The sequence below is a fragment of the Verticillium dahliae genome, genomic scaffold (genome assembly GCF_000150675.1).
Source record: "Verticillium dahliae VdLs.17 supercont1.6 genomic scaffold, whole genome shotgun sequence".
Lineage (NCBI taxonomy): Eukaryota > Fungi > Ascomycota > Sordariomycetes > Glomerellales > Plectosphaerellaceae > Verticillium > Verticillium dahliae.
The window spans coordinates 1,388,671-1,414,297 of NW_009276926.1; the positions used below are offsets into that span (position 1 = coordinate 1,388,671).

Here is a 25,627-nt window from a genome sequence, read left to right on the forward strand (position 1 = left end):
TTCATTTCGACGTTAAATTTCATCAAAAACTTAATTTGCGACCAAACAGTCAATCTCCTAGTTTCAGCAGCTCAAATAGTCAAATATTCCCCCTCTATTTGTCTTGTTGGGTCGGGCGGCAGCGCTGCTTGGAGGGGTTTGATCACGTCGACTCGCCAGAAGTCTTGCCAATGGCGGCACCAACAGCGTTGGTCGCACCTTGGTGGACAGGCTGAATGCATTCGGCCACGATCCGTCACTAGCAGTGCAGTGCACCACCCCCGACCAGGAGAATGTGTACCGGGGCCGCCGGTACCTTTATCTGCTCGACGACACCCTCAATCATATTCTTGATCTTCCGCCGAGCTGCCTGAACGCGTCTCAACCCTGTTCCCAGGGGTCGCCGTGTCTCACGACCCCCAGCTACCGGCTCACACTCATACAAGTCCTTCAGGCGGCACGTCAGCCGGGGCCGCCCGACCCGATGCGTCGGCATCCTCGCCGTGCGCATTGCCGATCTTCTCCCCCACGGCCAGGAGTAGCAAGCAGCGATTCATGGCTGTGCGTTTCCTGGAACAAGTCGAACTGGCACAGATCCTGGGCGCCGCAAGTGGAACCTCGGCAGTTTCGAGCGCTTCCGCTAACAAGTACGAAATACGACGGATGGATGACGGGTGTCGGTGCTTCTAAACGAGAGTCAGAGCGAGCTGTCAACAAGTCATTTGCCTTTGCACTGCGTCACTGTAAAGTATGTCACATACTTGGAAGTCTCTGAGGCCCCTGGTAGAGCTTCAATTGATGTAACTTAGCTTCCCGCATACAGCAAGGCACTTTTTTGATTCTGAAACTTATTCTGCGTACCATGCCAAAAGGCTGGATCGCATGAATATGGATAGTCGCCGGCGTCGGGGGGAACGAAAGATCCTATCAGCTCAGGTCAAGACTCGAGACTTCTTTCCGGCTAGTTCTGTTATCCCAAGCGCCTGGTGCTGGGGAAGCCAAGAAGTGAAGTGAGAGGCGAAAGATGACATGCCATGAGGAAATCAATTTGCTAATTGTTCATTTGAAGATTCACACAATGAAAAAAGCCGATGCCGGTTATCGCAATGAATGCTGGATACGATAAACGAGCTCTCATACAGGGTTGGGTTTCGTGAATGTGAGCGACCAGCCTTTCACGTTGGCTCCGAACAAGTGTCTTTCCCTACGAACATGTGTGCTTCTAGCCCAAATCATTAGCGCACCCTCTTGAATTGGTACCCCTCGATCTCCATATTCCGACTCATGTCCAATCCTGGTTTCGGCCCGTTGGTCGCTTGACTATGCAGTAGTCAAAGTGCCTGGGCCTCACGGAACCCTTCTCCTCGTATGACCTCGTTTCTAGGCCTTGCCATCCATCAGGAGTGACCAATACCGTCACCTAGGTCGCGAACCCGTTCCACTTGTCAATGGAAAGAACAAGGTATTGAGCCGTGAACCCCGGGTTTTCCCCACGAAAAGAAGGGCCGAACACGGCCGTCCCTACAAAAGTTACAATAGACGAGTTCATCATCGCTAGCCTCTCGGTCCAAGTTGCGAAGGTGGCCGCTCCATGTCAGCCTCGTTATCTCCGAGATTCTTCGACCAAATCTAAGCTCATGCGGTGTCCGGCAAGACGTTCGGGGCCATGGTATACGCATGATGTTACGCCTTGGAGTACGTCATCAAAATGGACCTCATGAGATTGCTAAAGATGAATATCCCTAAATAGCGGCGCCCCAGTCGACTACTAGAAGAGCTCGTTCCTGGACCACTCTGCAGCGTTCATCAACTCTGCCACCCTCTACAAACATCAAGGGCTGCAGCAAACTATTCCATCAAGATTTGCCGCGGCAAGATGGTCAAGCTCATCAGAAAACTTGCCGTCCTCGGAGGCATCGGTGTTGCTACGGCCTTCACGGATGGCGGCCATTTCGAAACCGTGCCGACATACCCAACCCGTACGTGTGCCACCAGAAGCTTCATTACTTTCCACAATACTGACAGAATCTGCAGCCGAGAGCAGCGGAACAGGCTGGGAGGTCGCTTTTCAGAAAGCGACCGATGCAGTCGCCAAGTTGAACCTGACACAAAAGGTCGCCCTGACCACTGGTGCCACCATGGGGTTGTCCTGCAACGGCAACATCAGCCCAATCGAAGAGATTGGCTTCTCTGGTTACTGCTTGGCCGATGGACCCGTGTCAGGTAAGAAAGGGCCGGCGGAAAAACTCATGGTGTGGTGCTAATAGAGACGGCTTCAGTCAGAATCGCCGACCTGGCAACCGTGTTCCCTGCAGGCCTGACGGCGGCGGCGACATGGGACCGAGATCTGATCTATCAGCGCGGCAAGGCCCTCGGCGCAGAGTTTCGTGGTAAAGGAGCACAGGTGCACTTGGGGTTAGTACAGTCTTCAACCACCAGCATGTGACACATGCAGGTAGATACTGACCTGTGTGTTCGTATCTAAAGGCCCGCGTCTGGCGCCCTCGGGCGTCACCCCCTAGGAGGGCGCAACTGGGAGAGCTTCTCTGTAGACCCATTTCTCACGGGTGTCGCCATGGACTTTTCCATCCGAGGCATCCAGGAGATGGGCGTCCAAACCAGCGCGAAGCACTTTATCGGCAACGAACAAGAGACGCAGCGCTCCAACACCTTCACCGAGGACGGGCTCGAGGTCGCGGCGCTGTCGTCCAACATTGACGATCGCACAATGCATGAGCTCTACCTCTGGCCCTTTGCCGACGCAGTTCGTGCCGGCGTCGCCTCCGTCATGTGCAGCTACAACAGGGTCAACCAGACCTATGTCTGCGAGAATTCCAAGATCCTCAACGGCCTTTTGAAGGACGAGCTGGGCTTTCAGGGGTACGTTGTGTCCGACTGGTTTGCAACCCACTCCGGCGTAGCGTCCGCCGCGGCCGGCCTCGACATGACCATGCCAGGAGCCATGAACAGTGCGGCGACGGCCATCTTCCCCACGCCGTCCTACTTCGGCGGTAACCTGACGGCGGCCGTGTTGAATGGCACTTTGACCGAGGAGAAGGTGAACGACATGGCCCGCCGAGTTCTCACCCCCTATTTCTACCTCAAGCAGGATGAAGACTTTCCGTCGATCGACCCGTCGACTGGTTTCGTCTTCGCCAGGACGTACAATTATCCTGATACTTATCTTACTGGAGCTGGAATGGACCCGAACAATCCACCACCTGCTCGGGACGTCCGCGCCAATCACGCTGATATCGTGAGGAAGGTGGCCGCTGCTGGCACCGTCCTCCTGAAAAACACAAATAATGTTCTCCCCCTTGGCAAACCCAAGAATGTCGGCGTTTTCGGCAACGGAGCGGCAGATGTGACGCAGGGCCTGACCTTCACCGGCGATGACAGCGGGCCTTGGGGTCCCAACATCGGCGCGCTCTCCGTTGGCGGAGGTTCCGGCGCCGGCCGGCACACGCGTCTCATTTCACCTCTGTTCGCTTTGCGCGGTCGGATTGAGGACTACGGGGGCAGGGTTCAGTACTTACTGGACAATCACATGATGGTGGAAGATGACTTTACGTCAATCTATCCCACGCCAGAGGTCTGCCTCGTTTTCCTCAAGACCTGGGCACGTGAGGGCACCGACCGCCTCTCGTTTGAGAACGACTGGAACTCGACCGTCGTCGTGGAGAACGTGGCGCGCCGCTGCAACAACACCGTCGTGGTCACGCACTCTGGCGGCGTCAACACGATGCCCTGGGCTGATAACGAAAACGTGACGGCCATCCTCGCCGCTCACTATCCCGGCCAGGAGAACGGCTACTCCATCTCGGATGTTCTCTTCGGCGACGTCAACCCGTCAGGCCGCCTACCCTACACGATCCCGAAGAAGGAGTCAGACTATGACTTCCCCATCGTCAACATCACCGGTGACGCGGCACGTGTTTCAGCGGCGTGGCAGGCAGACTTCACAGAAGGCCAATTCATCGACTACCGCCACTTTGACGCCAGGAACATCACGCCTCAGTACGAGTTCGGTTTCGGCCTGAGCTACACGACATTTGAAATGGGATCCAATGCGACGTTTGAGAGGAAGTGCGCCGGCATCTCGCCGCTTCCCCCACGGACGAACGGCACCCACCCTGGCGGCAATCCAGCTCTGTGGAAGGAGATTGGCTCTGTGACAGTGACCGTCAAGAACACGGGCGATTTGGCCGGCGCGCAGGTTGTGCAGTTGTACATGGCATTCCCCCAAGATTCGGTGCCAGAGGGTACTCCTGTGAGCGTGCTGCGTGGGTTCGAGAAAGTGAGTCTGCGGCCGGGAGAGGCCAAAAGTGTGACGCTCCCTCTTCGACGGCGCGATGTGAGTTTCTGGAACGTCGTTGCGCAGGACTGGGAGATTCCAAGCGGGGATTTTGAGTTCCGCATGGGGTTCAGTTCGAGGGACATCAAGACGACTGTCACCTCCAGCTTCGTGGTGTAAATTATACGGTACGAGGATTGTGTCATCTGCCATGAGAATTGGTCTGCAGTCAACTGAAATTTGCACAAACTCATGATAGTTACAAGGCAGCTCAATACTGCAATGTCGTTATTGCCGCATCTTTCGTGAAATTATTTAGCTACAGTGCCCCTATCCGTCTCCGTTTGCATTGTCAACCTCACGCCATTTGACTCAATGCTACTGCATCTGCCTTGCTTCAACTCGGCGTATCGGCAAAACCTGGACAGGGCACAAAGGGGATCCCATGAGAGCAGTCCTCCTCGCACGTGGTCCCGCTTCTCGGGACCTTTCCAACGTCAAAGTACGTCCGCAGATGCTGCGCAGTGCACTCGCTCCTGGAGGTGACCAAGGCGCAGTGGCCCACAGACTCCTGGATGACGACGGCTGATCCGGGGTAAAGCGTCGACAGATGTTCGGCGTTGGCAAGTGGTGTAGCTTGGTCGTGTCGCGTCGACAGAATCAGGAGCGGAGCCGCGGGCTTGTCTTCTGCTTTCGAAAGGTCGAGATTCAAGTGGCCGAACGGACCCCTAAAGGCATATTTCGGTCGATACCTCCACCCCGAACAGGAGAGCGGGATCCGCGCCCAAGGCTCTCCAGCAGTTGGTGACTGGGCATCAAGCTGCTCAACTATATTCTCAGCCCAGGAAACGTTATTGCGCTCGCCGGCTTTGATCGCTCGCCGCAAAGCACACCCATTCCGGCCTCGCTGTCCCAGGTGTAATTTTGAGGAGGGTAGTAGTCGCCTGGCACGACACAGACATCCTTGCGCTCGTAGTTGTTGACCGCTGGACTTTGCAGCAAGAGGCTTTAATCGCCCGCAAGGGTAGTGGCGAGAACAATGGACAGCAGTTCGTATGCCTTGATCGGTGAATAGAGAGCTCGACGTATGGTGTCGCGAACGATAGGGGACGTGACGAAACGGACGCGACCTCCGGCAACGGTTACGATGGGGGTTTTGACCAACGCCTGTATGAAGTCGTCCACGCGCTTCCTGATGTCAGCCGCGCTGCCATCTGCTTCCTGTTTCAGGAGACAGAGTCCTCCAGCGCGGAAGCACGTCTCGTAAAACTTGTCGACGACCACTTCAGCATCGTTGAGGTTCTTCGCCCAAGTCTAATGTTCGTCAGCACTCAAAGAGCCATTTTTAGATCAATAATAAGAGACAGAAAGGCTTACACCGCTCATGTAGTCGTCGGCGTCGGCTACGCCATCAAGCACCATCCTGCCCACGCGACCAGGAAACATGGACGCAAAGGTATTGCCCAGAATCGTGCCATACGAGATGCCGAAGTACTGCAGCTTCGGCAGCTCGCGCTCTCCATCCTCCGCCGAGGTCAAGTTCTTGTGCCGCAACTCGTCAACGCGATCCACAATCTCGACCATGTCGCGCGCCACAGAGGCGGTCGACATGTAGTTGAAGATGCTGTCCTCCCCAGCCTCGGCACAGAGGTCACTCGGGCCCCTTGTCTCTTGGTAATGGTGAGTCAGAGCTTCAGAGCCGGACGTCATCGCCGGCAGTCCCTCTTTCTGGATGAAGTCGGCGGCTCGTTTGAGGTCGTCATTATAACAGTCGGCGCGAGGGGTGCTCAGTGCCACACCTCGTGGGTCGAACCCGAGGATCTCATAGTGTCGATCTCCGTCCAATATTGCCTGCATGTACAACCCTATATCCAATACCATTTCAGTGCCGCCCCCGCCGGGGCCTCCGGGGTTAATGAGAATGGTGCCGCCGAATGACGGGTCAGTCTCGGGAACGGACGCCGGGAGAGTGACTATGCCTATAGCAGCCCAGCGGGATGAGCTTGCGCATTTCGACGAATTGGCAGTTGTCCAGTCGAGCGGCACTTTCAAGCGCGCACACTTGAACCCGTCATAGCAGTCGTGATACTGCAAGCTGCGTGAAGGTTTGACGGTGGCCCAGTCGAAGCTGTCATCACTGAATTGTCGCTTCTGCAGAAAGGCAGAACTGATGCCAGCTACTGTGGAGAGAAATACAAATATGGAACCTGCGGGCAACTTCATGATGATGATTATAGCAGGTGATCTGTAAAGGTGGCGTTCAGAACACACAACAAGTACATGATCGTCAATCAATGGAGTGGCCTCTCTTCTCTTGCTACCATATATATCACCTCGCGTAGGCAGCCACTGTGCTAGTGGATCATGTCGGGATGCACACAAAAGTTCCTCAGAAACAGACCCTCAAGGATGTGAAATAGCTTCGTCTCTCTACCGCCGCGAACGAAAGCGTGACGGCGCCGTGCCACAAGCGCACACGTCGGCAGTTGGGCCATCCGGAGAGCGTGCCTCTCCCCATTGGGCGCATCGTCAATTGCAAAATCCTACCCTGCAAGTCAGCTGCATGGCGAGAATAGCATTCAAATTGAAGGTGCCTCGACAGCGAGCTACGCCTCTCCGTGCCGCGTGGCGCCACAAGGCGAGAAGATGAGCGACGGCACAATTCGCGAGCAGTGAAATAGACGACGCAGCCAATCCCAAGGAACTTTTGTCAGTCCAACTACCGAACTTGGTCGAAGCGAAAGGGGGAAAAAGATCGAGAAGCGAAGAAAATGTCGAGAACCACGAGGAAGAGCACTCCAAGAGTGAGGACTGGATGCCAGACATGTCGGTAAGTGCCAAGCATCTGTCTACACCTCGCGAATCCGAGATCAACCGGTCCCTGCATTTACAGCTGTTTGACTCTGACCCAAAACAAGTATCCGGCGTGTAAAATGCGACGAGGCAAAGCCCAGCTGTCTGAAATGCACGCAGACGGGCCGCAAATGCGACGGGTACACAGCACGAACCCCCAGCAGCGTTCTGATCTCACCGCAATCCTCCTCCGACGAGGTCGCCGGCCGCCGGTCGCCGCCGGGCCTGGCGGCCATCAAGGTCTACTCGATCCCGTTCCGCATGCCGGGCAGCCAGCGCGACCGGCAGCTCCTCCACTACTTCTGCGTGCAGGGGGCGAACGAGTTCGCGGGGTTCGTGCCCAACGAGTTCTGGTCCAAGACGGCCCTCTACGCGAGCCAGAACGAGACGATTGTGCGGCAGTCGCTCATCGCGCTGAGCGCGCTGCACCTCGACCTCTCGGGCAGCGGGTGCAGCAGCCGCTCCGGCTCCGGCTCCGGCCCCGGCCCCGGCCACCCCGTCGGCGACGCGACGCTGCGGCAGTACGGCAAGGCGCTGCGGTCGCTGCAGACGCGCATCGCGCGGTCGTCGGGAGACGGGACGTGCGCGGGCCGGTTCGAGACGGCCAAGACAGCGCTCATCTGCTGCGTGCTGTTCTACTGCTTCGAGAGCGCTCTCGGCGACGTGCCGGCGGCGCTGAACCACCTCGACAACGGCCTGCGGCTCATGAACAAGGTGCTTGCATTCCGCGACGACGAGGACGACGACGAGGAGATGCGCAGCATCCGCGACACGCTCGGCCGGCTCGACATGCAGGCGACCTTTTTCGACGACGCCCGCGCGCCGGCGCTGGCTCTCGTGTCGCGGCGGGAGCGGGAGCGCGGTCTCAGCGTCGGCTTCGGCCTCGGCTCTGGCTCCGGCGGCGCGGGCCCGGCCACGTCCTTCGCCAGCCTCGCCGACGCGCAGAAGCAGCTCATCCGCATGTCCAACTGGCTGCTGCGCTTCCTGCAGGAGAACACAGCCTACCAGGGCCAGCCGGCGTCGTGCATCCCCGCATCCGTGCTCGCAGAGAAGCACCGCCTGACGCGCGAATTCGACCTCTGGCAGCAGAGGCACGGCATCTTCACCGCGTCCCTCGCGCCGCCGCCGCCGCCGCCGACGGAGCCAGGCGCCGCCGACAGGCGCAGCGCCGACCGCGCGGCCGAGGGGCTCGTTCAGCTGTGTCAGGACGTTCTGCGCCTCGACGGTTCGGGCGATGCGGCGGCGACTGCGGGCCCTGCGTTGATGAAGCCGTGGACGCTATCGTCTGAGACGGGTGTCGTGGTGCCGCTCTTTCTCCTGGCGATGAAGTGCGCGGACGAGGGCGTGACGGCGAGAGCGGTCGAGCTGCTTGCCGCTTCGAAGAGGAGGGAGGGTCTCTATGACGCCGGGGCGGTCGCGAGCCTTGTCGGCCAGCTCAAGGGCGCGATGAGCCAGAGGCGACAGCAGTCGGAGGAACTCGGCCTGGGGAGCAGCCAGGAGGATGCCTTGGAGCATTGGGTCGCCGACTTGCTCGACCAGGCGCCCGGAGGGGCCAGTACAATGGCGGCCATGTTGGATTGAGACAGTACTTCCAGTGACGAGCAATGTGATCATGTACACGTGGGTTGAGAATTGCATTGGGGGCAGCATAGCTAGGTGAGTTAGCTTTGTGAGATAGCTTTGTGAGACTTTGGTGCAGCTCATGGATTTTAGCTGGCGCGAATGGTGAACGTGTACGTTTCATTGAAGCAACGTGAAACATCCAGCTGACAGTAATTGAGTCTCATTGATCCCTCAGCCTCATTCTGCGCGTCAAAAAGAAAAAGGGTATATAGAATCTTTGCACGTTGACTTCCAGCCAGGACCAGGATCCATGGTCTTCTCTCCCACCCCGACACAAACACATGACCCGAGAACCGGGGCCACTAGGAAATTTCTCATCGGCTGCATCTCTCAAGCCACGGCACTCTTTCCATTCGGGGTGGCAGCATGGTGGCCGATCCCCAGGACTCGCTGCAGGCTGCCCCTGATCCCCTTGGCGACGCCCTTGTTCTCTTCGGCGCCGGTCTTCTCCCCGCCTCCGCCTCGGCCGAGGAAGCCAAAACTCATGCGCCGTGCGGTGCCAAGCCCGTCACCTGCCCCCGTAGATGCGCGCTTCTTCTTCCGCACGGCCACGAGGCTCATGGGGTCGGCGGGCGCCGGGCGGGGTGGCCACTCGCCGTCGCGCTTCCAGCCCGTGACGCACGCACGGATCATATCAGAGAGATTGACGGGACAGGACGGCGTGAGATTGTGGAGAATGACTTTTTCGTAGAGCGAGAGGTACACGGCGGGCGTGATGGAGGCACGCATGGGGTTATTTGGTGGGAGGAGGGGTGGTGCGAGAGGCAGCAGCGTCTCGACGGAATACGCTACGGTGGACGGAGCCGAAGTCGTAGAATGCGATGAGTCTTTGGAGCGCTGGGCGCTGAGGTCGCGACTGCCGTCTTTCGAATCATAGCCATCCGAGTTTGTGGTCGATGCGTCGTGGCTGCGGCGCTGCTGAGGAGGCGAGCTGTGGTGAGCCGGCGAAGGGGGCACAGATGTGCGCTGGAAGAGCCGCTTGGGCGACAGAGACGCAAAAGAGGTCGACGGAGAGACGGGCTTCTGGCGCACGCGAACCGTTTTCGCGCCAGTCCAGGCATTGCGGCGCGCCTCAAAGCAGGCGAGACCCTCGTTCCACTGAATCTCTTCGCGAACAGCTCTCCTCCGCTGTGCCTGCTTGTCGACGACCGAGGCTTTGACGGCTGCGCCTATTGCTTCGGGCGTGTCGAAGCGGAAGGGAGAGAGAGACATGGGTGGAGCCTCGTCGTCGGAGAGATCCGATACCCAGTCGAGTCGTGGCCGGTAGTGAACAGGATCTTCAGACACGGTGCTGTAGACAGACTCGGCGTCGCTGTCAGGGCCGTCGTCGAGCTCCTCATCTGTCGACTCGCGATTCCTCTCCTCGGCGGCTGTCACCGAGTCGTCCCCAAGTTGTGGTGGTTCAGAAGGGGATGTCTCAGTTGGTGGCTCGGTAGTGGGGTCCACTGTGACATCGTCGCCGTTTTCGGATGAGCGAGGAGGCACAGGCGCGGGTACCGAGGCGGCAGCCGACACGGGCGGCCAGACAAAGTCCCAATCGTTGCGCACCTTTTCCTCAAGGTGACGTCTGACAGCCTCCTTCTGCTTGGCCTTGTCCTTGCTAAGAAGGTCGACGTCGTAGTCAGCATGGGGTAGCGGCAGAGGCGCCGCGAAGACGGAATGTCGAATCTTGGAGAGTGGCGAGCGCGGCGACCTGTACATGTCGGAGAAGATCATTTTGGCGGACGTGGGTGACGTCTTGATGTTCATGGGCGCCGCAGCGACGGTCGAGGTAGGCGGCGGTGTTGGCTTTATATCGATGGCGGCGAGAGGCGCGGTCGAGGCCGAATGCGGGGCGGAGGAGGTGGTGGTGGTGGTGCTGGTAGTGGTGGTAGTGGCGGTGGTTGTGATGGGAGGCTCGTGCGTCGTAGCTGGATCTGGGGGGACGGGGGGGTTGGCATGTCAGTGTCTCGCTTTCGTGCGGAGGATGGCTCAAGCAGGCATGGGCGAGACCCAAGGGGGGGTAGGGAAGTCTAGGGTCTAGAGATGGAGCTGGAGCTGGCGCGTGGCGTAGCAATTGTCCAAAGCAAGGGTCCAAAAGGCGAGACCATGGCCATGTTTCTGTGTGTAGAAAGGAGGAATGATGTGGAGAGACGGGTTTGACTTGCGCGAACGTGAAGAAGATGTGGCAGAGGGGAAGTGACAGACAGGAACGGATTGGAGAGAGGGGCCGTGGGAAGTGAACGCAGCAGTAGCAGCAGCAAAACAGAAGTTGAGGGAAACATTAAAGACAGGCAAACAAGCAAATAGAGAGGCCGTAGGCAGAAGACAAACAAGAGGCTCTACTCACTCTTGGCCTTGCTGCGACAATGGCACTGGCGAACAGGTGCCGTCTGCTTGCCGGCGTCGAGGGTCGGGGCGGGCAAAGGCTTGGTATTAGTATCGGCGGCGGCAGTAGCAGCAGCAGCAGAAGAAGAAGAAGAAGAGTCAGTCTCGATTTGACTCGAGATGGCGGTCAAGCTAGTCCTGTCGTCCATGGTGCCAGCCGCGGCGGGTGGCGGCGTCATGGTCTTTGTAGTAAGGTAGACAAGGTAAGGATCCGACGAGGGCAGGTCTGTCTGGACGGCAGATGGACAGTCTCTACCTGAAAGGTAAGGCACGCGGTGGTCAGTCAACTCTGTCTGTACTTGGAGCTGGACCTGGACCCTGGTTCGACTTTTTCTTGGCCTTTCGCCTCCTGCCTGGCTGTCGCGCGCGCAATGGCTGATGGAGGGGGAACGGGGTGGGCTGGGCAATCGTCAATTGGTAATGACTACCTTCGGAGGTGAGGTGAGGTGAGGTGAGGTGAGGTGAGGTGACTCGAAAGACCGAAAGGCTTTTTGCCTGGGGGTGCAAAAGTCAGTCAGTCATCAGTCCAGAATGGAGGAAAAACCTTAGCCACCAGGTACCTTACCTGACTGGGTACCTTAACCTGACTGGGTACCCCAAAGGCAAGGTAGGTCGGAGGCAAATAGCAACGACCCAAACACGCCGCCCAGAGTGGAGGGACTTTCGGCTGCGTGGTCCAGGTCCAGGTCCAGCTCCAGCTCAAGGTCCAGCTCCAGCTCCATCTCCAGCTCCAGACAAACAAGAGGCGGCGAACCGACACGACGCGAGGCCAGGACCGGAGAAGCGCGCCCAGATGTGGGGCGAGCCTGGTCGTGTGACGGCTGCAGCACTGCAGCCCGCTCGCTCTCTCTCCCTCTCTCTCTCGCCAGCAGGCCTCGCGCCAGCAGGTGATGGGATAATGATGGTCAGGTAGTACGCACGTAGATCAGGCCAGGCCAGCTCGGGGTCAGGTCACGCAGCATAGGCCAGGTACGGCAAGGTCGCCCTTTTTTTCCTTCCCGTTAGTGAGCGCCTGCCAACGAAGCTCACATGTCTCCCCCTGCCCCCTTGGACCTTGGACCTTGGACCTTTGACACGGAAAGCCGTTTGCGGGGGTGTGCCATGGGCGCGCGCCCCACGATGCAGACGCCGTCCCAGGTCCTGGCAAAGCCGATGTTTTGGGTTGTCGACGGTTTGTCTTTGGTCTGCGTCGTCGCCTTGGCTTGCCATAACCTTTTGGTAGTCGCCTGTCAGGCAGAGCAGCCCGAGCTCGAAGGCTCTGTCTCGTGGTCGTCCCAATTGCTCCAGTGCTGCTACTCATCAGACATTGTTCTCTCACTGTCCCCCCCGATGAACGGGAATAGGAAGCGGATGGTCAAGAGGTTGCTCCCAGCGGTGATCGGCGCACTCGACGACACCCTCCAAGGCAGGCGATTGGCCACAGCCGGGTGGTCTTACACCGTTCTGGCGCCACAATGAACGATGTACAGTTGCAGCCGGCACCCGGACAAGGTCAGGCAAGCTGGCAGGCTGATCCGTCAATGGACGCTCCCACTGATGCTCCCGCTGTGCTGCTGGGTTACCTGCGGGAGAGGAAATCGAATGGGGAGGGGGAGGGGGAGGGGCAGGGGGTGGGCCGTGAGCGAGCAGGTGGCAGCCGCCCGAAGCGGGGAAACTTGCTTCTTTGACCGTGGTGCAGGTGCAGGTGCAGGGCGTGATGCAGTGAAGGCTTAGGGCCAAGCATCGATTGGTTCGCTTAAAGGTCCATGTCGGGCGTAGCGTGCAGAGGTAGAGGATCCACCTTTCACAAAGTACCCTGTCCAAAAATGAAGTCTGACCATGGGCAGCTCCATGAATGAATGATTCAAGATGGACACTCGAGTCCAAAACGTCAAAAACATGCAACACCGAGGATTCGCTGGCCGTTACACCTACCCAGCTACTAGTTCAGCCCTCATAAAGCTTAGTTGTCCGGTCAACCAGAGCAGTCCTTCACGGGAGCAGAGCAGTCCTTCACGGGAGCAGAGCAGTCCTTCACGGGAGCAGAGCAGTCCTTCACGGTAGCTGTTGTTATTTCAACCCCCTTATTGTGGGGTGGAAGCTTTGGCCCAATGATATGCGTTGAGGGACGTGAGGCTTCGTCAAGAGATCATAGACGCTCAGTGCTGGCTTCTTTTGGATGTGTACGATCTGCTGTTGCAACTTCTTAGGGAGTCACAGCAGCAGTAACAACACCATCGCACCGGCTTCTCCCGCCTCCCCCCTTGAGTTGCCATCAGGGAGCCGATAGCACGAATGCCTCGGCTTCTTCCTCATGTCTGCCCCCTCTCGATCGATATGTGCGCAACTCGTGGCATAGCGAACGTCTCTTCCCTTTTTGATACAACGCACACCTATAGCATTCTATTCTCGGTACTCTTTCGTCGGTAGCCACAATGAGTAGGGGTAGTAGTATCCCTAGGCGATAATTATCTTCTATATTGCGCATCCAGTCAGCGGTTCCTTCATCTTCTCCAACAGCCTTATCAACATAGAAACGATTAGACTAGCCGTGCCGTCGGAGTCTACCGCCACGCCATTCATGGACTAAGTCGGCATGGAACATAAGCCCAAATCAGCCAAAACCCAAATCATCCACACAATTAGCATCATGTTCACGAGACGAGATTGACGGCCAATACCTGATTAGTCTAATATCCTATTAAAGAAACCCAACTTTCCTGGATCTGTGTAGACCCTCATAGCATACGCAAGCATTTGAAGGGAATGGTCCCCGAGGGTTGAGGATTCTGTTGTCGTGACGTCCTTCTCGTTCCATCTAAGCAACCAAGTCAATATAGTCCCTCCTTTCGTGCCATACAAGACGTATTTCCTCATCCTTTAGCTGTCCGGCTTCGTTATAGTTTTGTAGTGCATTAAACTTTAGGGGGACGGTTTCTAGGAAGGCCGGCGACTCAAGAAGTTCCCAAGGTAGAGTGCATACACCTTCCCCCAGTCGATCACCCCCTAAACACTGAAGTTTAAGTCAACAATGATATTACTGTGGAAAAGGTCTCTATAACATATCGGGAACGCCCTGCATCGTGAGACAATAGCCGGCTTCCGGATACGAGTATATTCCTAGGAAAGCCTTCGATGGACTGGAGAATTTCGGCTCGTAAAGACGGATTTAGAATAGTCCGTAGAGTACTTTTTGATTTAGGAAAGCGAGCATGTGCAGCCCAGGACGCAATGAATCGGATGCGGTTTCAAAAGGTCCACCAAGTTCTAGCAAAGGGCCTATCTCGTACTCGCCGGTAGCGTTTCTGAAAACTATCCCAATTTTGGGGAAACGAAGAGAGCTGATTTGTACCTATATTTCGATTAGCACGGTAAGAGGGGGCGTGCTTGATGGTTGGATTTCTAGACACCTGAATCCTTGCTGAATAGAAGTCCTTGCGTCGTCTTTGGGGGATTAGACCGTGGCCTGCATTCTCTCCGCCTACATCCATTACAATAGTCCCAGGGAGGTATTCCATTGAAAGAAATGCTGCACTTATCGGGTTGTTATCGTCAATTTTGTATCCAAAAACCTTTGGGATAGGTACCCTTGTCTGTTCGCAAATGAGTGCCATGGTGTCGGCTTCACTTTGTAGTTGCCGAGCTGTTTCTTCGGTGCTTCTTTTTATTTGAACTCGCGCAACCTATCTAGTTCTGTCTTTAAATTCAAGCACGCATTCTAAGTTATGCAGACCATTTCTTATGCCTGGAAGGACGCGGCAGGGCAGATTGTTGTTGAGCCTCGATGCGTAGAGGCTGTCAGGACCCTGCGGAGCCACCCAGGGCCTGCCAAGCCAGGGGGCTGGCCAGGGGCTAAGGGTCACGAGAGAACGTATATATAGGCTGCGGAGGGCCCCCCTAAAGCTACGGAGGGCAGAATTCAGATATATTCTTATCCTATACCTATATTCTAACTACCTGCGGACCCTGTGGAAGACCCCTTCACTCTGTTCTAAACAACGCTCTGACAGAGGCAGAGTGCTTCCCATTTCGTCGTATCGTGGCACGGCAATACACTGCTCCCAAGTGGTGATGTAATTGCGTATGAAGTAAGGCGATTCCAGTCATTAGAGGATTCCATCGGGTCGGGGTATCTTTGCTGTTGAGATGTCATGGAGGAAATCCTGGATGGATGTCGGGGAAAGAGGCCACAGCGCAAAATTCCAACGGAAGGTTCCTAACCGCCAGCTATCACATCCTAGCCCCGGCTGTGGCTTCCAGCGAGTACGCTACCTGTGCGGCCTTCTCATATAACCAGACCGGAATCAAGAGGGGTGAAAAAGGCCCGGTATGTGGCCTAGTCAGACCTGAGAATGATACCAAAGCTTGATACGTTAGTTTGTAAAAGAGGACCTCATCAAGACTAGGACTGTTATACTAGGGAATGCTATGCCGTTCTGCTGGGCTAAACTCCGAGACTCTGAACCCATGTTATTTTCCTCTAGGGAGTTTTGCTATAGAGGCAACATGCAGACTTTCTGCTCATAGAGTCGCTCAAAAACGAATCATACAAGTGCGCTCATTTCACGGCCTCACGACAGGAACTGAGCAGGCCAGCAAGCCCGACCAGGCCAGTGGCAAAACTTGCAGGCTCCATGCTCGTTGACAGTACGGACGATCAAGGAACAGCACGAAGCACCCAGGCCTGCCAGGCAGCAAGCAGCCTGATTGCAGCCTGGAGAGTTGCTCTCGTATCAGAGGGAGGTGGGGGACTTAGCCGAGGAACTGCCGTGAGATGAATCAAGCACACGCCCCGCTTATAAGCATAACATAGCGTCACGTGCACGTCTCAACGCTCATGGAACGCTGATCAATCAGTTGCGGTGTGCAACCCGAAACTGCTTGTGAGCAACGTACCTAAGTTTTATGGTCAAATATCTCGCGGGCCTAACAGCTTCTCGATAAGAACCTTAGTTAAGCCTATATGCAATTCAGCATATGTATTCGGCCCCGATATCGAGACCACCTCTACGCCTGACAGTAGTGCACTGATGGCGGCCGAGTCGCGCCTGATCCCTCTTTGTTTCAGGGGGGCGACACGCAGTCTCCGGGTAATATTTGGCATCGCCAGGTGAGCTACAGTGGGCGGCCAAAAGGATTTGACGCCTTCGAAGCCCCGCAGCTCGGCTTGATGTACGGCAGATCTTCGGGGTAGAAGCAACCTCACAGGGGGGAAACACTTCCCCACACTGTAACGAGATCTACGCCTCTCGAGCTCTCTTGATGGCTGCGGCATCTGGCAGCCCTCAGCTGCGACAACACAAGCCATGTCCAACTCTTCCGACGCGTCAAATGAACAAAATGGGCCACTCCCAACGCTGGAGCTACCGAATGGCTCCTTGATCACGCAGGAAGCGGCTCTCGACACGGACAAGAACATCGTTCAAGAAGTACGACATGTCGAAGCGACCAAGGCCTTCTATCGGAGGCTCTGGGCTGAAAGGGACGTCATGAGCGCCCTCGTCAAACACCACATAGGTTTAGGCGATCAATTTGACTGTTTCATCGCACCCCAGCATCAGTGGATTCGAGGGAACTTCAATGTTTGCCTACCTGTTAACGTGCGGTCGCCGGGCTCGTCCTACAAGCTCATTCTGCGCTGCGCCATGCCCCATAAGCTTGCAGAAGCTCATAAGCCTGGCAGCATGGACGAGAAGATGGACTGTGAAGTAGGAGCATATGCGTGGATCCAAGAAAAATGCCCTGATATTCGTATCCCACATCTTTACGGCTTCGGCTTCTCTGATCAGCGCCACGTACGTCTCCTCCAATTTTCCTTGACTCATGGTGCTGACAAAAGAGGATATACAGTTTACTCACGAAGCTCACCGCCCTCTATATATACGCATGCTGCACGGTCTGCGGCGCCTGTACCATACCCTAGTCAGACGACCGATCCTCCTGTCACGATACACCAGGCATGCGGCCCAATACCGCTTCCCTACAGCGTATATGCTGCTTGAGGATGTAGGCTCAGATAGCAGCCAGATGCTCTCCAACACTTGGAACAAGCATCGCATGGATCCCGTCCGAAGGCGGAATTTGTTTCAAGGCATATCCCGGCTGATGCTTTCCCTTTCCCGCGTCCCCCAACCGAGAATTGGGTCTTTCCAGTTTCGTGATGACGGTACCATCACGCTGACGAATCGCCCTCTATTGTGTTCCTTCATGATCCTTGAGAATGAAGGCTCACCAGCGGCAATGCAGCGAGAAACAACCTACGAATCTATTGAGCCCTTCATGGCGGACTTGTTCAACTTCCACGATATGCGCTTCTTGTCTCATCCCAACATGGTCTTCGACGATAAGGACTGTCGCGGGGAGATGGCCGCGAGACTCTTGCTCCGAATGCTTGCACACCGTTATGTACGGCAAGATCGTAGAAATGGACCGTTCATTCTTCAGCTTGACGATTTTCATTCTAGTAACATCTTTGTCGATACAGAATGGAACATTACTGCCCTCATAGATCTGGAGTGGATATGTGCTCTTCCTATCGAAAGACTAAGCGTTCCGCACTGGTTGACCAATTGTGCGATCGACGAAATACGAGAAGAGCGCTGGGATGAATTCAACCGCGCTCGGGAAGAGTTCATGAATATATTCGAGGCGGAAGAGCGCAAAGTTAAGAGGCAAGATGGTCTACTCTCGGAGGCCATGCGGGACACGTGGACATCGGGCGGTGTGTGGTTCTGGCAAGGCATGATGTCCATCAATGCAATGTCTACACTGTTTACGGATCACATCTGCCCCAGATTTTCGACCCCTCTTTCCTTTGAAAACGAGCAGCTACTGTCGCGCTTCTGGTCTGAGGACGCTGCCGAAGTGGTCACGAACAAAGTCAAGCAGTATGACGATTATACAGCAGAGGTAAGGGCTCTGTTCGAAAAGAATACACTTAGCCCTTGACGCTGGCTGTCATATCACTCGCCTCCTTGTCCCTCGCCTCCTTGTCCCTCGCCTCCTTGTCCCTCGCCTCCTTGTCCCTCGCCTCCTTGTCCCTCGCCTCCTTGTCCCTCGCCTCCTTGTCCCTCGCCTCCCTGTCCCTCGCCTCCTTGTCCCTCGCCTCCTTGTCCCTCGCCTCCCTGTCCCTCGCCTCCTTGTCCCTCGCCTCCTTGTCCCTCGCCTCTGTCTCCCTTGCCTCGCGTTCCTTTCTTGCCCTCTCTCTTCTGTTCTTTGCCTCTTGACCGGAGGAGACTGTGAGTCCTAAGTCGGTTGCGTTCCCGCCCACACCCACCGTTGCCTCCCCTAAGACGCCACTAGAGCCAGATGAGCGAGGAGTAACTGCGCTGATGCCGCCATTGTATCGCTGCGCCTCGCCATCCGAGTGGCTCCATCTAGATGGATCGTGAGCCATTATAGCCGAGTGGACCTCGCAAGCGGTGAACTGTTTGTTTCCGGGCTGCTGAGACAGGCTTGCTCGTTAGCGTCACGGTGACCTAGTTCACTTTCAAGAAAAGCTTACTACTGTACTAGTACCGACGTTTCATTGAAGTAGCCCAAGAACCAGAAGTCCAGAGTGGCGGAGGTTCTATATCAAATGCTTATCGAGCTAAGTCAGGCACAGGGAGGCCGGGCTTGACCCCGCTGATGCCTAAACAACGTTAATCTGGTCCTGTCACAGTCTACAATTTTAACCAATGACAAGAGCTTTACTCGGGACTCGGAAGATGTTCTGTGGCACAGCAGGACATGCATGCCAAGTCCTTTCCGGATCGAAACTTACTGCACTCTATAGTATAGAGTATAGTAAGTTCGATCATTCAATGAGTGCCGACCAGGGAGCCGACCAGGGGGCCTATTAATTGTCGACTTCCCCATCGGCTACCCTAGCATCCTGTCTATATCTCATTAGCTCGTTGACCAGCCTTACTAAGGTGGTATAATTTTTGTGCAAGAAGTGGAACGCCATCTGTTGTACCTTCTAAGCGTGCCCCACAAGCAGGGTTTAAAAGATACCTGACAGAGTATCGAAACTTTTGCCTGCCATCAAGTTGATGGTTCGTGATTCTAAGGTCAAAAGGAGGACTCAGATGCGGCGGCGAAATTACGGGGCGCATGCCCCTCACGCCTTGGCGATGGCCGCATCACATCGGAAGCCGTATGCGCTGCCGGAACACTAAATACTGACAAACCCATTCTCCTAGTCGCCTGCCACCAGCTCCTTTGTCCAGATGATCTGCCTTCCAGAGCCCTGCCAGCGAAAGCAGAACCTCCCATCTTGTTGTATTTGCAGAGTCCAGTCCTTCCGATCCGTCTTCATCTCTTCTTTCTCAATGCGGAAGCAGACGGGTCCCTCGAGCCAGTAGGTTTCCACCCACATACATTCAACTTCATCCACATGAAGACCAAAGACAGGTGACCTCTGGCTTATCCTACTTGTCCCACGGGGATGGCGACTCTTAGACGGGGGGCTTCGAGTGATCAATTTCGAGTCAGGACTTAGTGGCTGCCTCTGCCGTTTTGAGCGGTCGGCGGCGAAATCAGATGTGAAGCTAGATGCGAAGCTAGTTGTCGTGTCGCCGAGCTCGGGCAGTGCAGATGCCTGGCTGCAGTCGTCGATATCTGCAACCCCAGGAGCAGGCTCGTCGGGAGTGGGTGATGGAGAGTAATCTAAGCAGTCGACGAATTCGTCAGCACTCCCCTCCTTATCTAGATCGAGCTGAGCTATGACTGCTAGATCGCCTTGGGGAGCTTTAGTGGCTTGCTGTGATGCTCTGCTATTTGCAGCTTGGATGAAGTTGTGGCGATACTGCTTCGCTAGATCCCTAGCGTTCCGAAACGCGGTGGCGCCTCGGACGAAACCGTCACGGTTGCCCGTCATGGCCCAGGCGTCGACTTGGGTTATGTGATAACCGGGCGGCCCTCCGTGGGTCGTCGGCGCCGTGGGGTGATGGGCATACATATGAAGCGTGCCGCCGTGATATATTGAGCCAAATGTGTATGCCTTGCCGTCGTACCTGGGCTCTTCTTCGCCGTAGTTCTGCAGGCTGTACATAGCGTGGGATCCAAGTGCCCCATTATAGCGAGCTCGCCGGTTTGCCACCGCTAAGCTACCATCTGGGCCTTTGACCTCGACGAAGAAGTTTGGCGCCATGGGCTTGTCGTGCATGGAAGATGGGATGATGTAGTGCTCGAGCCCATTGCGGATAGACCGGGATAATTCCTCGGGAGACGCTCCGTAGTACAGGTCTGGCTTGGCCGGGGCGATTGTTCCGTCTGTGAGTGACTTGATATTCCCAAATATTGTGTTTCTTGCGGACGGGTGGCTGGCTTGATTGGGTCCAAGGATTGTCGGCAACACATTTGCCAGTACATCGTCTTCGTCCTTAGCCCGGGCATTGGTCTCCTGGAACTTTCAAAGGCGGTATCGGAAAACTGCGACGGCGAGAGCGAGCGTCTCGGGGCTACTAAAGCCTTTCTGATTTCCTGCAGGTCCGGCTTTTCAGACGAATACGTTGCATGAACGCCATGGTCTGTCAAGTGCTGATCGAAATTGCGGCTGTATACGGTCGACTTTTTCGACTTGGTTGTGGCCGAGGTGGCTTGCGTCGAAGCTGGGTTGGCCGATCGGCTGCCGCCACTTTGCGAGGAATGCCTCGAGGTCATGATGACGGGAGTAGGGTCGGGCGCTGGGAGAGAGGGGTGCTGGATTCATTGTCAGAGCGTTTCTGCCCGAGTATGTCATGATACCCACCCCTCTTAGGTCAGATAGGTCTGGACCGCCGTCGTTCGCTAATCGAGTGAGTGCTCTGGTGAGTGCTCTGGTGACTTTGAACGGGCTTGTGGTGCATGCGAGGGAGTGACGAGAGCGCGGAAGTCCTGTCCGTGAAAGCTCCGTGCGACGGTCGAGTTCTCTCAAGGCTCCGTGGGTCAGCGCGATCTTGGACAGCCGGTCCCAAAATTCGGGAGGCGATTCCCAGGTCCTCGTTTTGATCCTCTTCGCTGGCGGTTTTCGGGGGAGGCTCTCGGAGGAGAGGTCGCCCGCTTGTTGCCTTGTGCGCTTCTGCGGCGCCATGAGGAGGGGTGGTTCGGGACCATGGCACGAGCGGGATTGGGGGTTGTTTAAGGCAGGTTGCGATGGGTTGTGTTTGAGTAGTTGCCTGGCCGGGCCTTGGGCTAGAGCCGCCCAGGCCTGCCAGGGTCGATGGGCCAGGCGGTACCTTCACCTATCACAGGGACCCCCTGTAGCACCCCCCTGGCTGCCACGGTCCTCCGTAGAAGCTATTTCTTGCCGAGATCGACGACCAAGGACGCAACACAGGAAATATAAGCAGATTCTCCAATAGTGACGAAGTAGGATCCTAACCAGTCCAAACGTAGGAGATCCTGACTCGTTGCAAGGCGGCCAGTGAAGCTGGGGGATCAGCCTACAAGCCGGAGAGCTTGACTAAGGTAAGGTAGTCAAGCCTCCCTCCCACTGGCAACAATCCGAGACCCTCTAAGCATTCCGGCCTCAGCGAGCCCAATCTAAGAGATGGTAGCAACCCTTCGCAGGCCAGGCGTGTTCGAGCAGCTGTTGCCACGTTGCTTGAAGGCTCGTCTCAACCCAGCCACGGTGGTGACTGACAACTGAGCTCTGACATCAGCCACTGCTGGGAACTTGTCTGCCAGTTCGCAACATGACGCAAGAATATCTCCTATTCCACATGCGAGCAATGGTACGTACATCGTATCTCTGAAAGGTCCCTCATTACACCACTACACTCAACACAGCTGGTCCTCCACCCACTTATCGCAATCCGTAGCCACCCACTCATCAATCAAACCTTGGAACGCGGTTGGAGGCGGCTTCCTGTTGACCAGCACCGTTCTCCCGCCGCTGGCACGAACGGCACTTCCCATGACTCTGACCAGCTCCCTGACTCCCGGCACACTCAGGCTTGTCACCATAATCAACAGAACGTCCGGCTGCGGTTCAAGATCATGGCGTACTGCCTCTGCAACCGAACCACCCTCTGGACGAACTTCGTTGTAGAGGCGAACATCAGGAAGGAGGGTGCCGCTCGAGCACTTCCGTTTCCCTACGTACTTCCTCTTTCTCGCCCTATCTTCGCAACGGAGGCATTCGCTTCCGGGGGCAACCGTACCAAGCAAAGGCCGGGACAGGCAGAGAGAGCAACGTGAAGAATGGATGGAATCATGCAGCTGGATGCAGACGGCAGAAGCATCAAAACCGCAGGCGAGTCCAGCCTTCTCTTCCAGCCCGTCGATAGTCTGGCTGTGCACCCTCACCAGCTGACCAGTCGAACTGAATTGAGCGATGAACTTGTGAGCCAGCGTAGGTAAGGCGATGCTCGACTTGGCCTGGAAGGACACAGCTTCAGCCAGGTACTCGCGGACCGCGTCTGGGGAGCGTAGCATAGCTGCGTCGAAGATCCGCCAAAGGTCCTTGCGAGATGGGAAGTCCTAGACCTGTTAGCGTTGGGGCGTGTTCATATGTTCAGGAGGGAGAAGCCACCAACTGGAAGGCCTGCTTGTGTGCTGATCCCTGCGCCTGCTACCACCACCCATCTTTCTCCTTGAAGCTATCGTGCCGGGGAGCGGGAAGGCGACGTGGGCGAGAACATGAGCGCATTTGTCACGGCCTCTGACTGATGTCGTGTCGCTCCACCACTATCGGTGATCATCTCTAGCAGGGGGGCAAACCGTCGTCGGCGACGCTCAAGACGCCACCGCGTTGCCGTCCCTCCACTACCAACGGCGAAGACATCAGTAGGATTGACGTCCGGGATTTCGTTATTAGATGCTCAGAGTCGAGAGATATAAAATGGAGAAGGTTAGAGAGCCAGTAGAGAGGAGGGTAGATAGCCTTTAATTGCTCAAACCATGGAGGAACACTGTGAGATACCTCCTCATAGCAAACATAAGCGGAAGGCAAGGGGGGCACAACAGGCCCCCTAGGGGGCTGAAGAGCGTTAGGCCTATAAACAGAAAACGAAACCTGTTTTCTACTGCCAGGCCCACCCTCGCCCATCGCAGGTTGGCGATGCATTTACGCGCCCGGCTTTGGTGTTTAGGGCGGCGACGCGCCTCGGGGTCGCACAGGGTGGCGCTAAGCCTCCCTGGGCCGCCGGCACCTCTCCCGCCGCTAAGAGTGCCGTGCCGGCCGGTGAGCCATTCGGTCAGACGACTGTGATGGGAAAGAGTGTTGTTTGCCATGATATCGACATGCATTCCAAAGAATTGGCTCTCCACGACCCTCTGAATTCGCCTTCTCTTCCACGAACACTCATGTCTAGTCATCCGTCAAGAGATTCTTTTTGGCCTACTCAAGTCTATCGTCAATGAGTATCCTTGATATCCACCCGCAAGTTCCTACCACGCCAGTCCAGTCCTCACACCGTAATGATCTCAAAGGGATCCCGGTCAACCTCGCTCATGTATACCTTGGCCCCAGCCTCAAGCGCCGTCAGCTCACCCTGCAGCAGCGGCACAAGCCTCTCTCTGAGGAAGCCCCGCTCCGAGTTGGAGTGGAACAGCGTGAACAGCAAGATGCCATCCTGGACGGCCTTCAACGCGCTGTGATGGCTCACTTCGCCTGTGACAAACACGTCCGCCCCCGTGTCCTTGATGACATCCCAGCCGCTGCCCGCGCAGACAGCGACGCTCTTGACGGGCCTCTCGCGCCACGTGGCCGAACGGTCCGGCGTCGCGACGGTGAGGTGCTTGTGGCCGGTGGCGGCAGCGAGAGACGAGGCAATGTGGCCCGCAGTCTGGGGCTCGTCAAAGGTGACAACGAGGCCGGCGCCGGCGCCGGTAAAGCCCTCGGGGGGGTTGGCGGTGAGACGCGCTGCGGCGCGCGTGCCCTTGGCGGAGCCGGTAGCGGCGTCGGCCAGCCAGGCATTGATACCGTTGGGGGCGGCATCGAGGGCCGTGTGAGGAGAGTAGACGGCGATGCCGTGGGACGCGAGGAGAATCAAGGTGGCTTGTTGAGCGTCCTTTGAGGTGATTGACTTGAGTCCAGAGAAGATGATAGGATCTGGGCCACTGGTGAGTACTCTCAGCCGGGGATGAGCGGAGGTCACGACATACGATACGCGACAATGACGCTCGCCTTCTTGGCAATGGCCTCTTTGGCAACAGCATACGTAAGATCGTTTGTGACGAGGACCACGGGACTCGCGTTCTTGGTCTCGCTGCCGCCGGTCTCAAGGTTGCCCAGGAGAAGGCCGACGTTGTCCCAGCTCCGTTCAGCCAGCTCTTCGGGGAAGCTAACAGAATCAGCCCGAGGTTCGAGAGGGACGGTCACTCATCGGAGGACCACTCACTGCTTCCTCATCACATCGACAACCTTTTGCGTGAATGATGGCGACTTGTAGTCGGCGTGAGCCGCCGCAGCTGAGAAGGGAGCTGCCATCTTTGAAGCTGACAAGGACGTTGTGGCGCTGGAGCAGTAGCGAGGCGTCGTGGAATGAAAATTAGACGCCGTTTGGGAGCCAGAAAGAGAAAACCGGCAAGTCCACAGCAGCGCAGAGCTTCTGGCGGCCTTGGGAGTGAGTCGACGACTACAGCTTACACGAAGCAGCTTCAAACTCATGTGGTCCAACGTGCAAGCTCGATAGTTGTAATGAAGGCCCCTACACGATGAATAATTTGATCAGCCATCATGCGTACTTCACTTTGTAGGATTTTGTAAGGCACAATCGGTCTTACTCGTGTCTTCGTGCTGGACTAGGCGGTTGTGTGTATTTATGGATTCAGCTGGGAAGAGGTCGAGTCGGGCGCTCTCCAAGCTCTACGGCAACTGCAACTGACGTGTGACGTCGGACTTCGAGGCGTGACTAAGCACCTCTGCGCTCCACAGTCTTATCAATTGCGACACCCACAGCCAGACCCAGCGCACTGAGCGAGCGTCCAAGTTCAGCGCGCTGTCGAACATCGCAGCTTCAACCAACCAAGAATGGCAGACCAAATAACCGAAGCCTCCCTCAAAGAGGCCCTGACCAGTCGCCTCACGGCAGTCCACGTCGAGGTCACGGACATGTCCGGTACTACCACCCCTTCCACCGCTCAACCCCCTCGAGACCGTACCCCGCGCCGCTGCCCCGCCATCGCCGCTACTTCAAGGAACAGCTCGATTTGTCGCCCGAGCACGAACTGACAGGGACACAGGTGGCTGCGGCCAATCCTTCACATCCCTCATCATATCTCCCCAGTTCGAAAAGCAGTCCTCCCTCAAGCGTCACCGACTTGTCAACGCCGCACTCAAGGAGGAGATCGCCCGCATCCATGCCTGGAGCGCCAAGTGCCAAACGCCCGCCGAGTGGGAGCGCGATCGCGCCGCTTCGGGCGTGAGCGATGGGCCGCCCCTCGATGGTACGGTCGGCGGCAAGGTGGACGGCGTGAGCGGATAGTGGGTGGCCTCAACAAGAGGACGGGAGACCGAATTCTTACGCAGAAAGTACATATCACAAGGACGACATGGCGTTCCGGAAACGCAGGGCAGCGCGAGAGAAGGCGGGTGGGGGTCATGATTCACCAGGATAGAGT

General features: G+C 56.5%; 10 protein-coding genes across 10 annotated transcripts in view; 4 read left to right on the top strand and 6 right to left on the bottom strand.

The window, feature by feature from the left end:
- VDAG_03972 (uncharacterized protein) overlaps positions 1–490 on the bottom strand; it is a gene marked incomplete at both ends in the record, with an annotated part of 2,434 nt that extends 1,944 nt beyond the window's left edge. Inside the window, one exon of the mRNA XM_009654056.1 lies at positions 296–490. Coding sequence (XP_009652351.1) covers positions 296–490 — 195 coding nt within the window. The remainder of the gene's footprint in view (positions 1–295) is intronic.
- A 1,365-nt stretch (positions 491–1,855) lies between these two features.
- VDAG_03973 (beta-glucosidase) lies at positions 1,856–4,453 on the top strand (the record flags this gene model as incomplete). The annotated part of the gene is made up of 4 exons (XM_009654057.1): positions 1,856–1,958; positions 2,014–2,202; positions 2,259–2,394; positions 2,467–4,453. The coding sequence occupies 4 exons, from the start codon at positions 1,856–1,858 to the stop codon at positions 4,451–4,453; spliced, it is 2,415 nt and encodes an 804-aa protein (XP_009652352.1).
- A 217-nt stretch (positions 4,454–4,670) lies between these two features.
- Positions 4,671–6,496, bottom strand: VDAG_03974 (uncharacterized protein; the record flags this gene model as incomplete). The annotated part of the gene is made up of 3 exons (XM_009654058.1): positions 4,671–5,279; positions 5,420–5,587; positions 5,651–6,496. 3 exons carry the CDS (start codon positions 6,494–6,496, stop codon positions 4,671–4,673), a joined length of 1,623 nt encoding a protein of 540 aa, XP_009652353.1.
- Positions 6,497–7,097: 601 nt separating this feature from the next.
- Positions 7,098–8,707, top strand: VDAG_03975 (C6 zinc finger domain-containing protein; the record flags this gene model as incomplete). The annotated part of the gene is made up of 2 exons (XM_009654059.1): positions 7,098–7,190; positions 7,247–8,707. 2 exons carry the CDS (start codon positions 7,098–7,100, stop codon positions 8,705–8,707), a joined length of 1,554 nt encoding a protein of 517 aa, XP_009652354.1.
- Positions 8,708–9,079: 372 nt separating this feature from the next.
- VDAG_03976 (uncharacterized protein) lies at positions 9,080–11,295 on the bottom strand (the record flags this gene model as incomplete). Its single annotated transcript, XM_009654060.1, has 2 exons — positions 9,080–10,665; positions 11,079–11,295. The coding sequence occupies 2 exons, from the start codon at positions 11,293–11,295 to the stop codon at positions 9,080–9,082; spliced, it is 1,803 nt and encodes a 600-aa protein (XP_009652355.1).
- Positions 11,296–16,134: 4,839 nt separating this feature from the next.
- VDAG_03977 (uncharacterized protein) lies at positions 16,135–18,064 on the top strand. Its single transcript, XM_009654061.1, has 2 exons — positions 16,135–16,890; positions 16,946–18,064. Exons 1-2 carry the CDS (start codon positions 16,402–16,404, stop codon positions 18,041–18,043), a joined length of 1,587 nt encoding a protein of 528 aa, XP_009652356.1. The 5' UTR covers positions 16,135–16,401; the 3' UTR covers positions 18,044–18,064.
- A 1,039-nt stretch (positions 18,065–19,103) lies between these two features.
- Positions 19,104–21,152, bottom strand: VDAG_03978 (uncharacterized protein; the record flags this gene model as incomplete). Its single annotated transcript, XM_009654062.1, has 3 exons — positions 19,104–20,483; positions 20,546–20,782; positions 20,907–21,152. The coding sequence occupies 3 exons, from the start codon at positions 21,150–21,152 to the stop codon at positions 19,278–19,280; spliced, it is 1,689 nt and encodes a 562-aa protein (XP_009652357.1). The 3' UTR covers positions 19,104–19,277.
- Positions 21,153–21,841: 689 nt separating this feature from the next.
- Positions 21,842–22,498, bottom strand: VDAG_03979 (uncharacterized protein; the record flags this gene model as incomplete). The annotated part of the gene is made up of 1 exon (XM_009654063.1): positions 21,842–22,498. The coding sequence occupies one exon, from the start codon at positions 22,496–22,498 to the stop codon at positions 21,842–21,844; it is 657 nt and encodes a 218-aa protein (XP_009652358.1).
- A 974-nt stretch (positions 22,499–23,472) lies between these two features.
- VDAG_03980 (anon-35F/36A) lies at positions 23,473–24,494 on the bottom strand (the record flags this gene model as incomplete). Its single annotated transcript, XM_009654064.1, has 3 exons — positions 23,473–24,116; positions 24,170–24,348; positions 24,406–24,494. The coding sequence occupies 3 exons, from the start codon at positions 24,492–24,494 to the stop codon at positions 23,473–23,475; spliced, it is 912 nt and encodes a 303-aa protein (XP_009652359.1).
- A 543-nt stretch (positions 24,495–25,037) lies between these two features.
- VDAG_03981 (BolA domain-containing protein) lies at positions 25,038–25,491 on the top strand (the record flags this gene model as incomplete). The annotated part of the gene is made up of 2 exons (XM_009654065.1): positions 25,038–25,164; positions 25,250–25,491. The coding sequence occupies 2 exons, from the start codon at positions 25,038–25,040 to the stop codon at positions 25,489–25,491; spliced, it is 369 nt and encodes a 122-aa protein (XP_009652360.1).
- Between the last annotated feature and the right edge of the window lie 136 nt (positions 25,492–25,627).

Bases quoted from the DNA above. Each gene is read 5' to 3' on its own strand.
- VDAG_03977 (XM_009654061.1), top strand. From the start codon at position 16,402: ATGTCCAACTCTTCCGACGCGTCAAATGAACAAAATGGGCCACTCCCA. The intron at 16,891-16,945 runs GTACGTCTCCTC...GAGGATATACAG, and splicing joins GCTTCTCTGATCAGCGCCAC to TTTACTCACGAAGCTCACCG.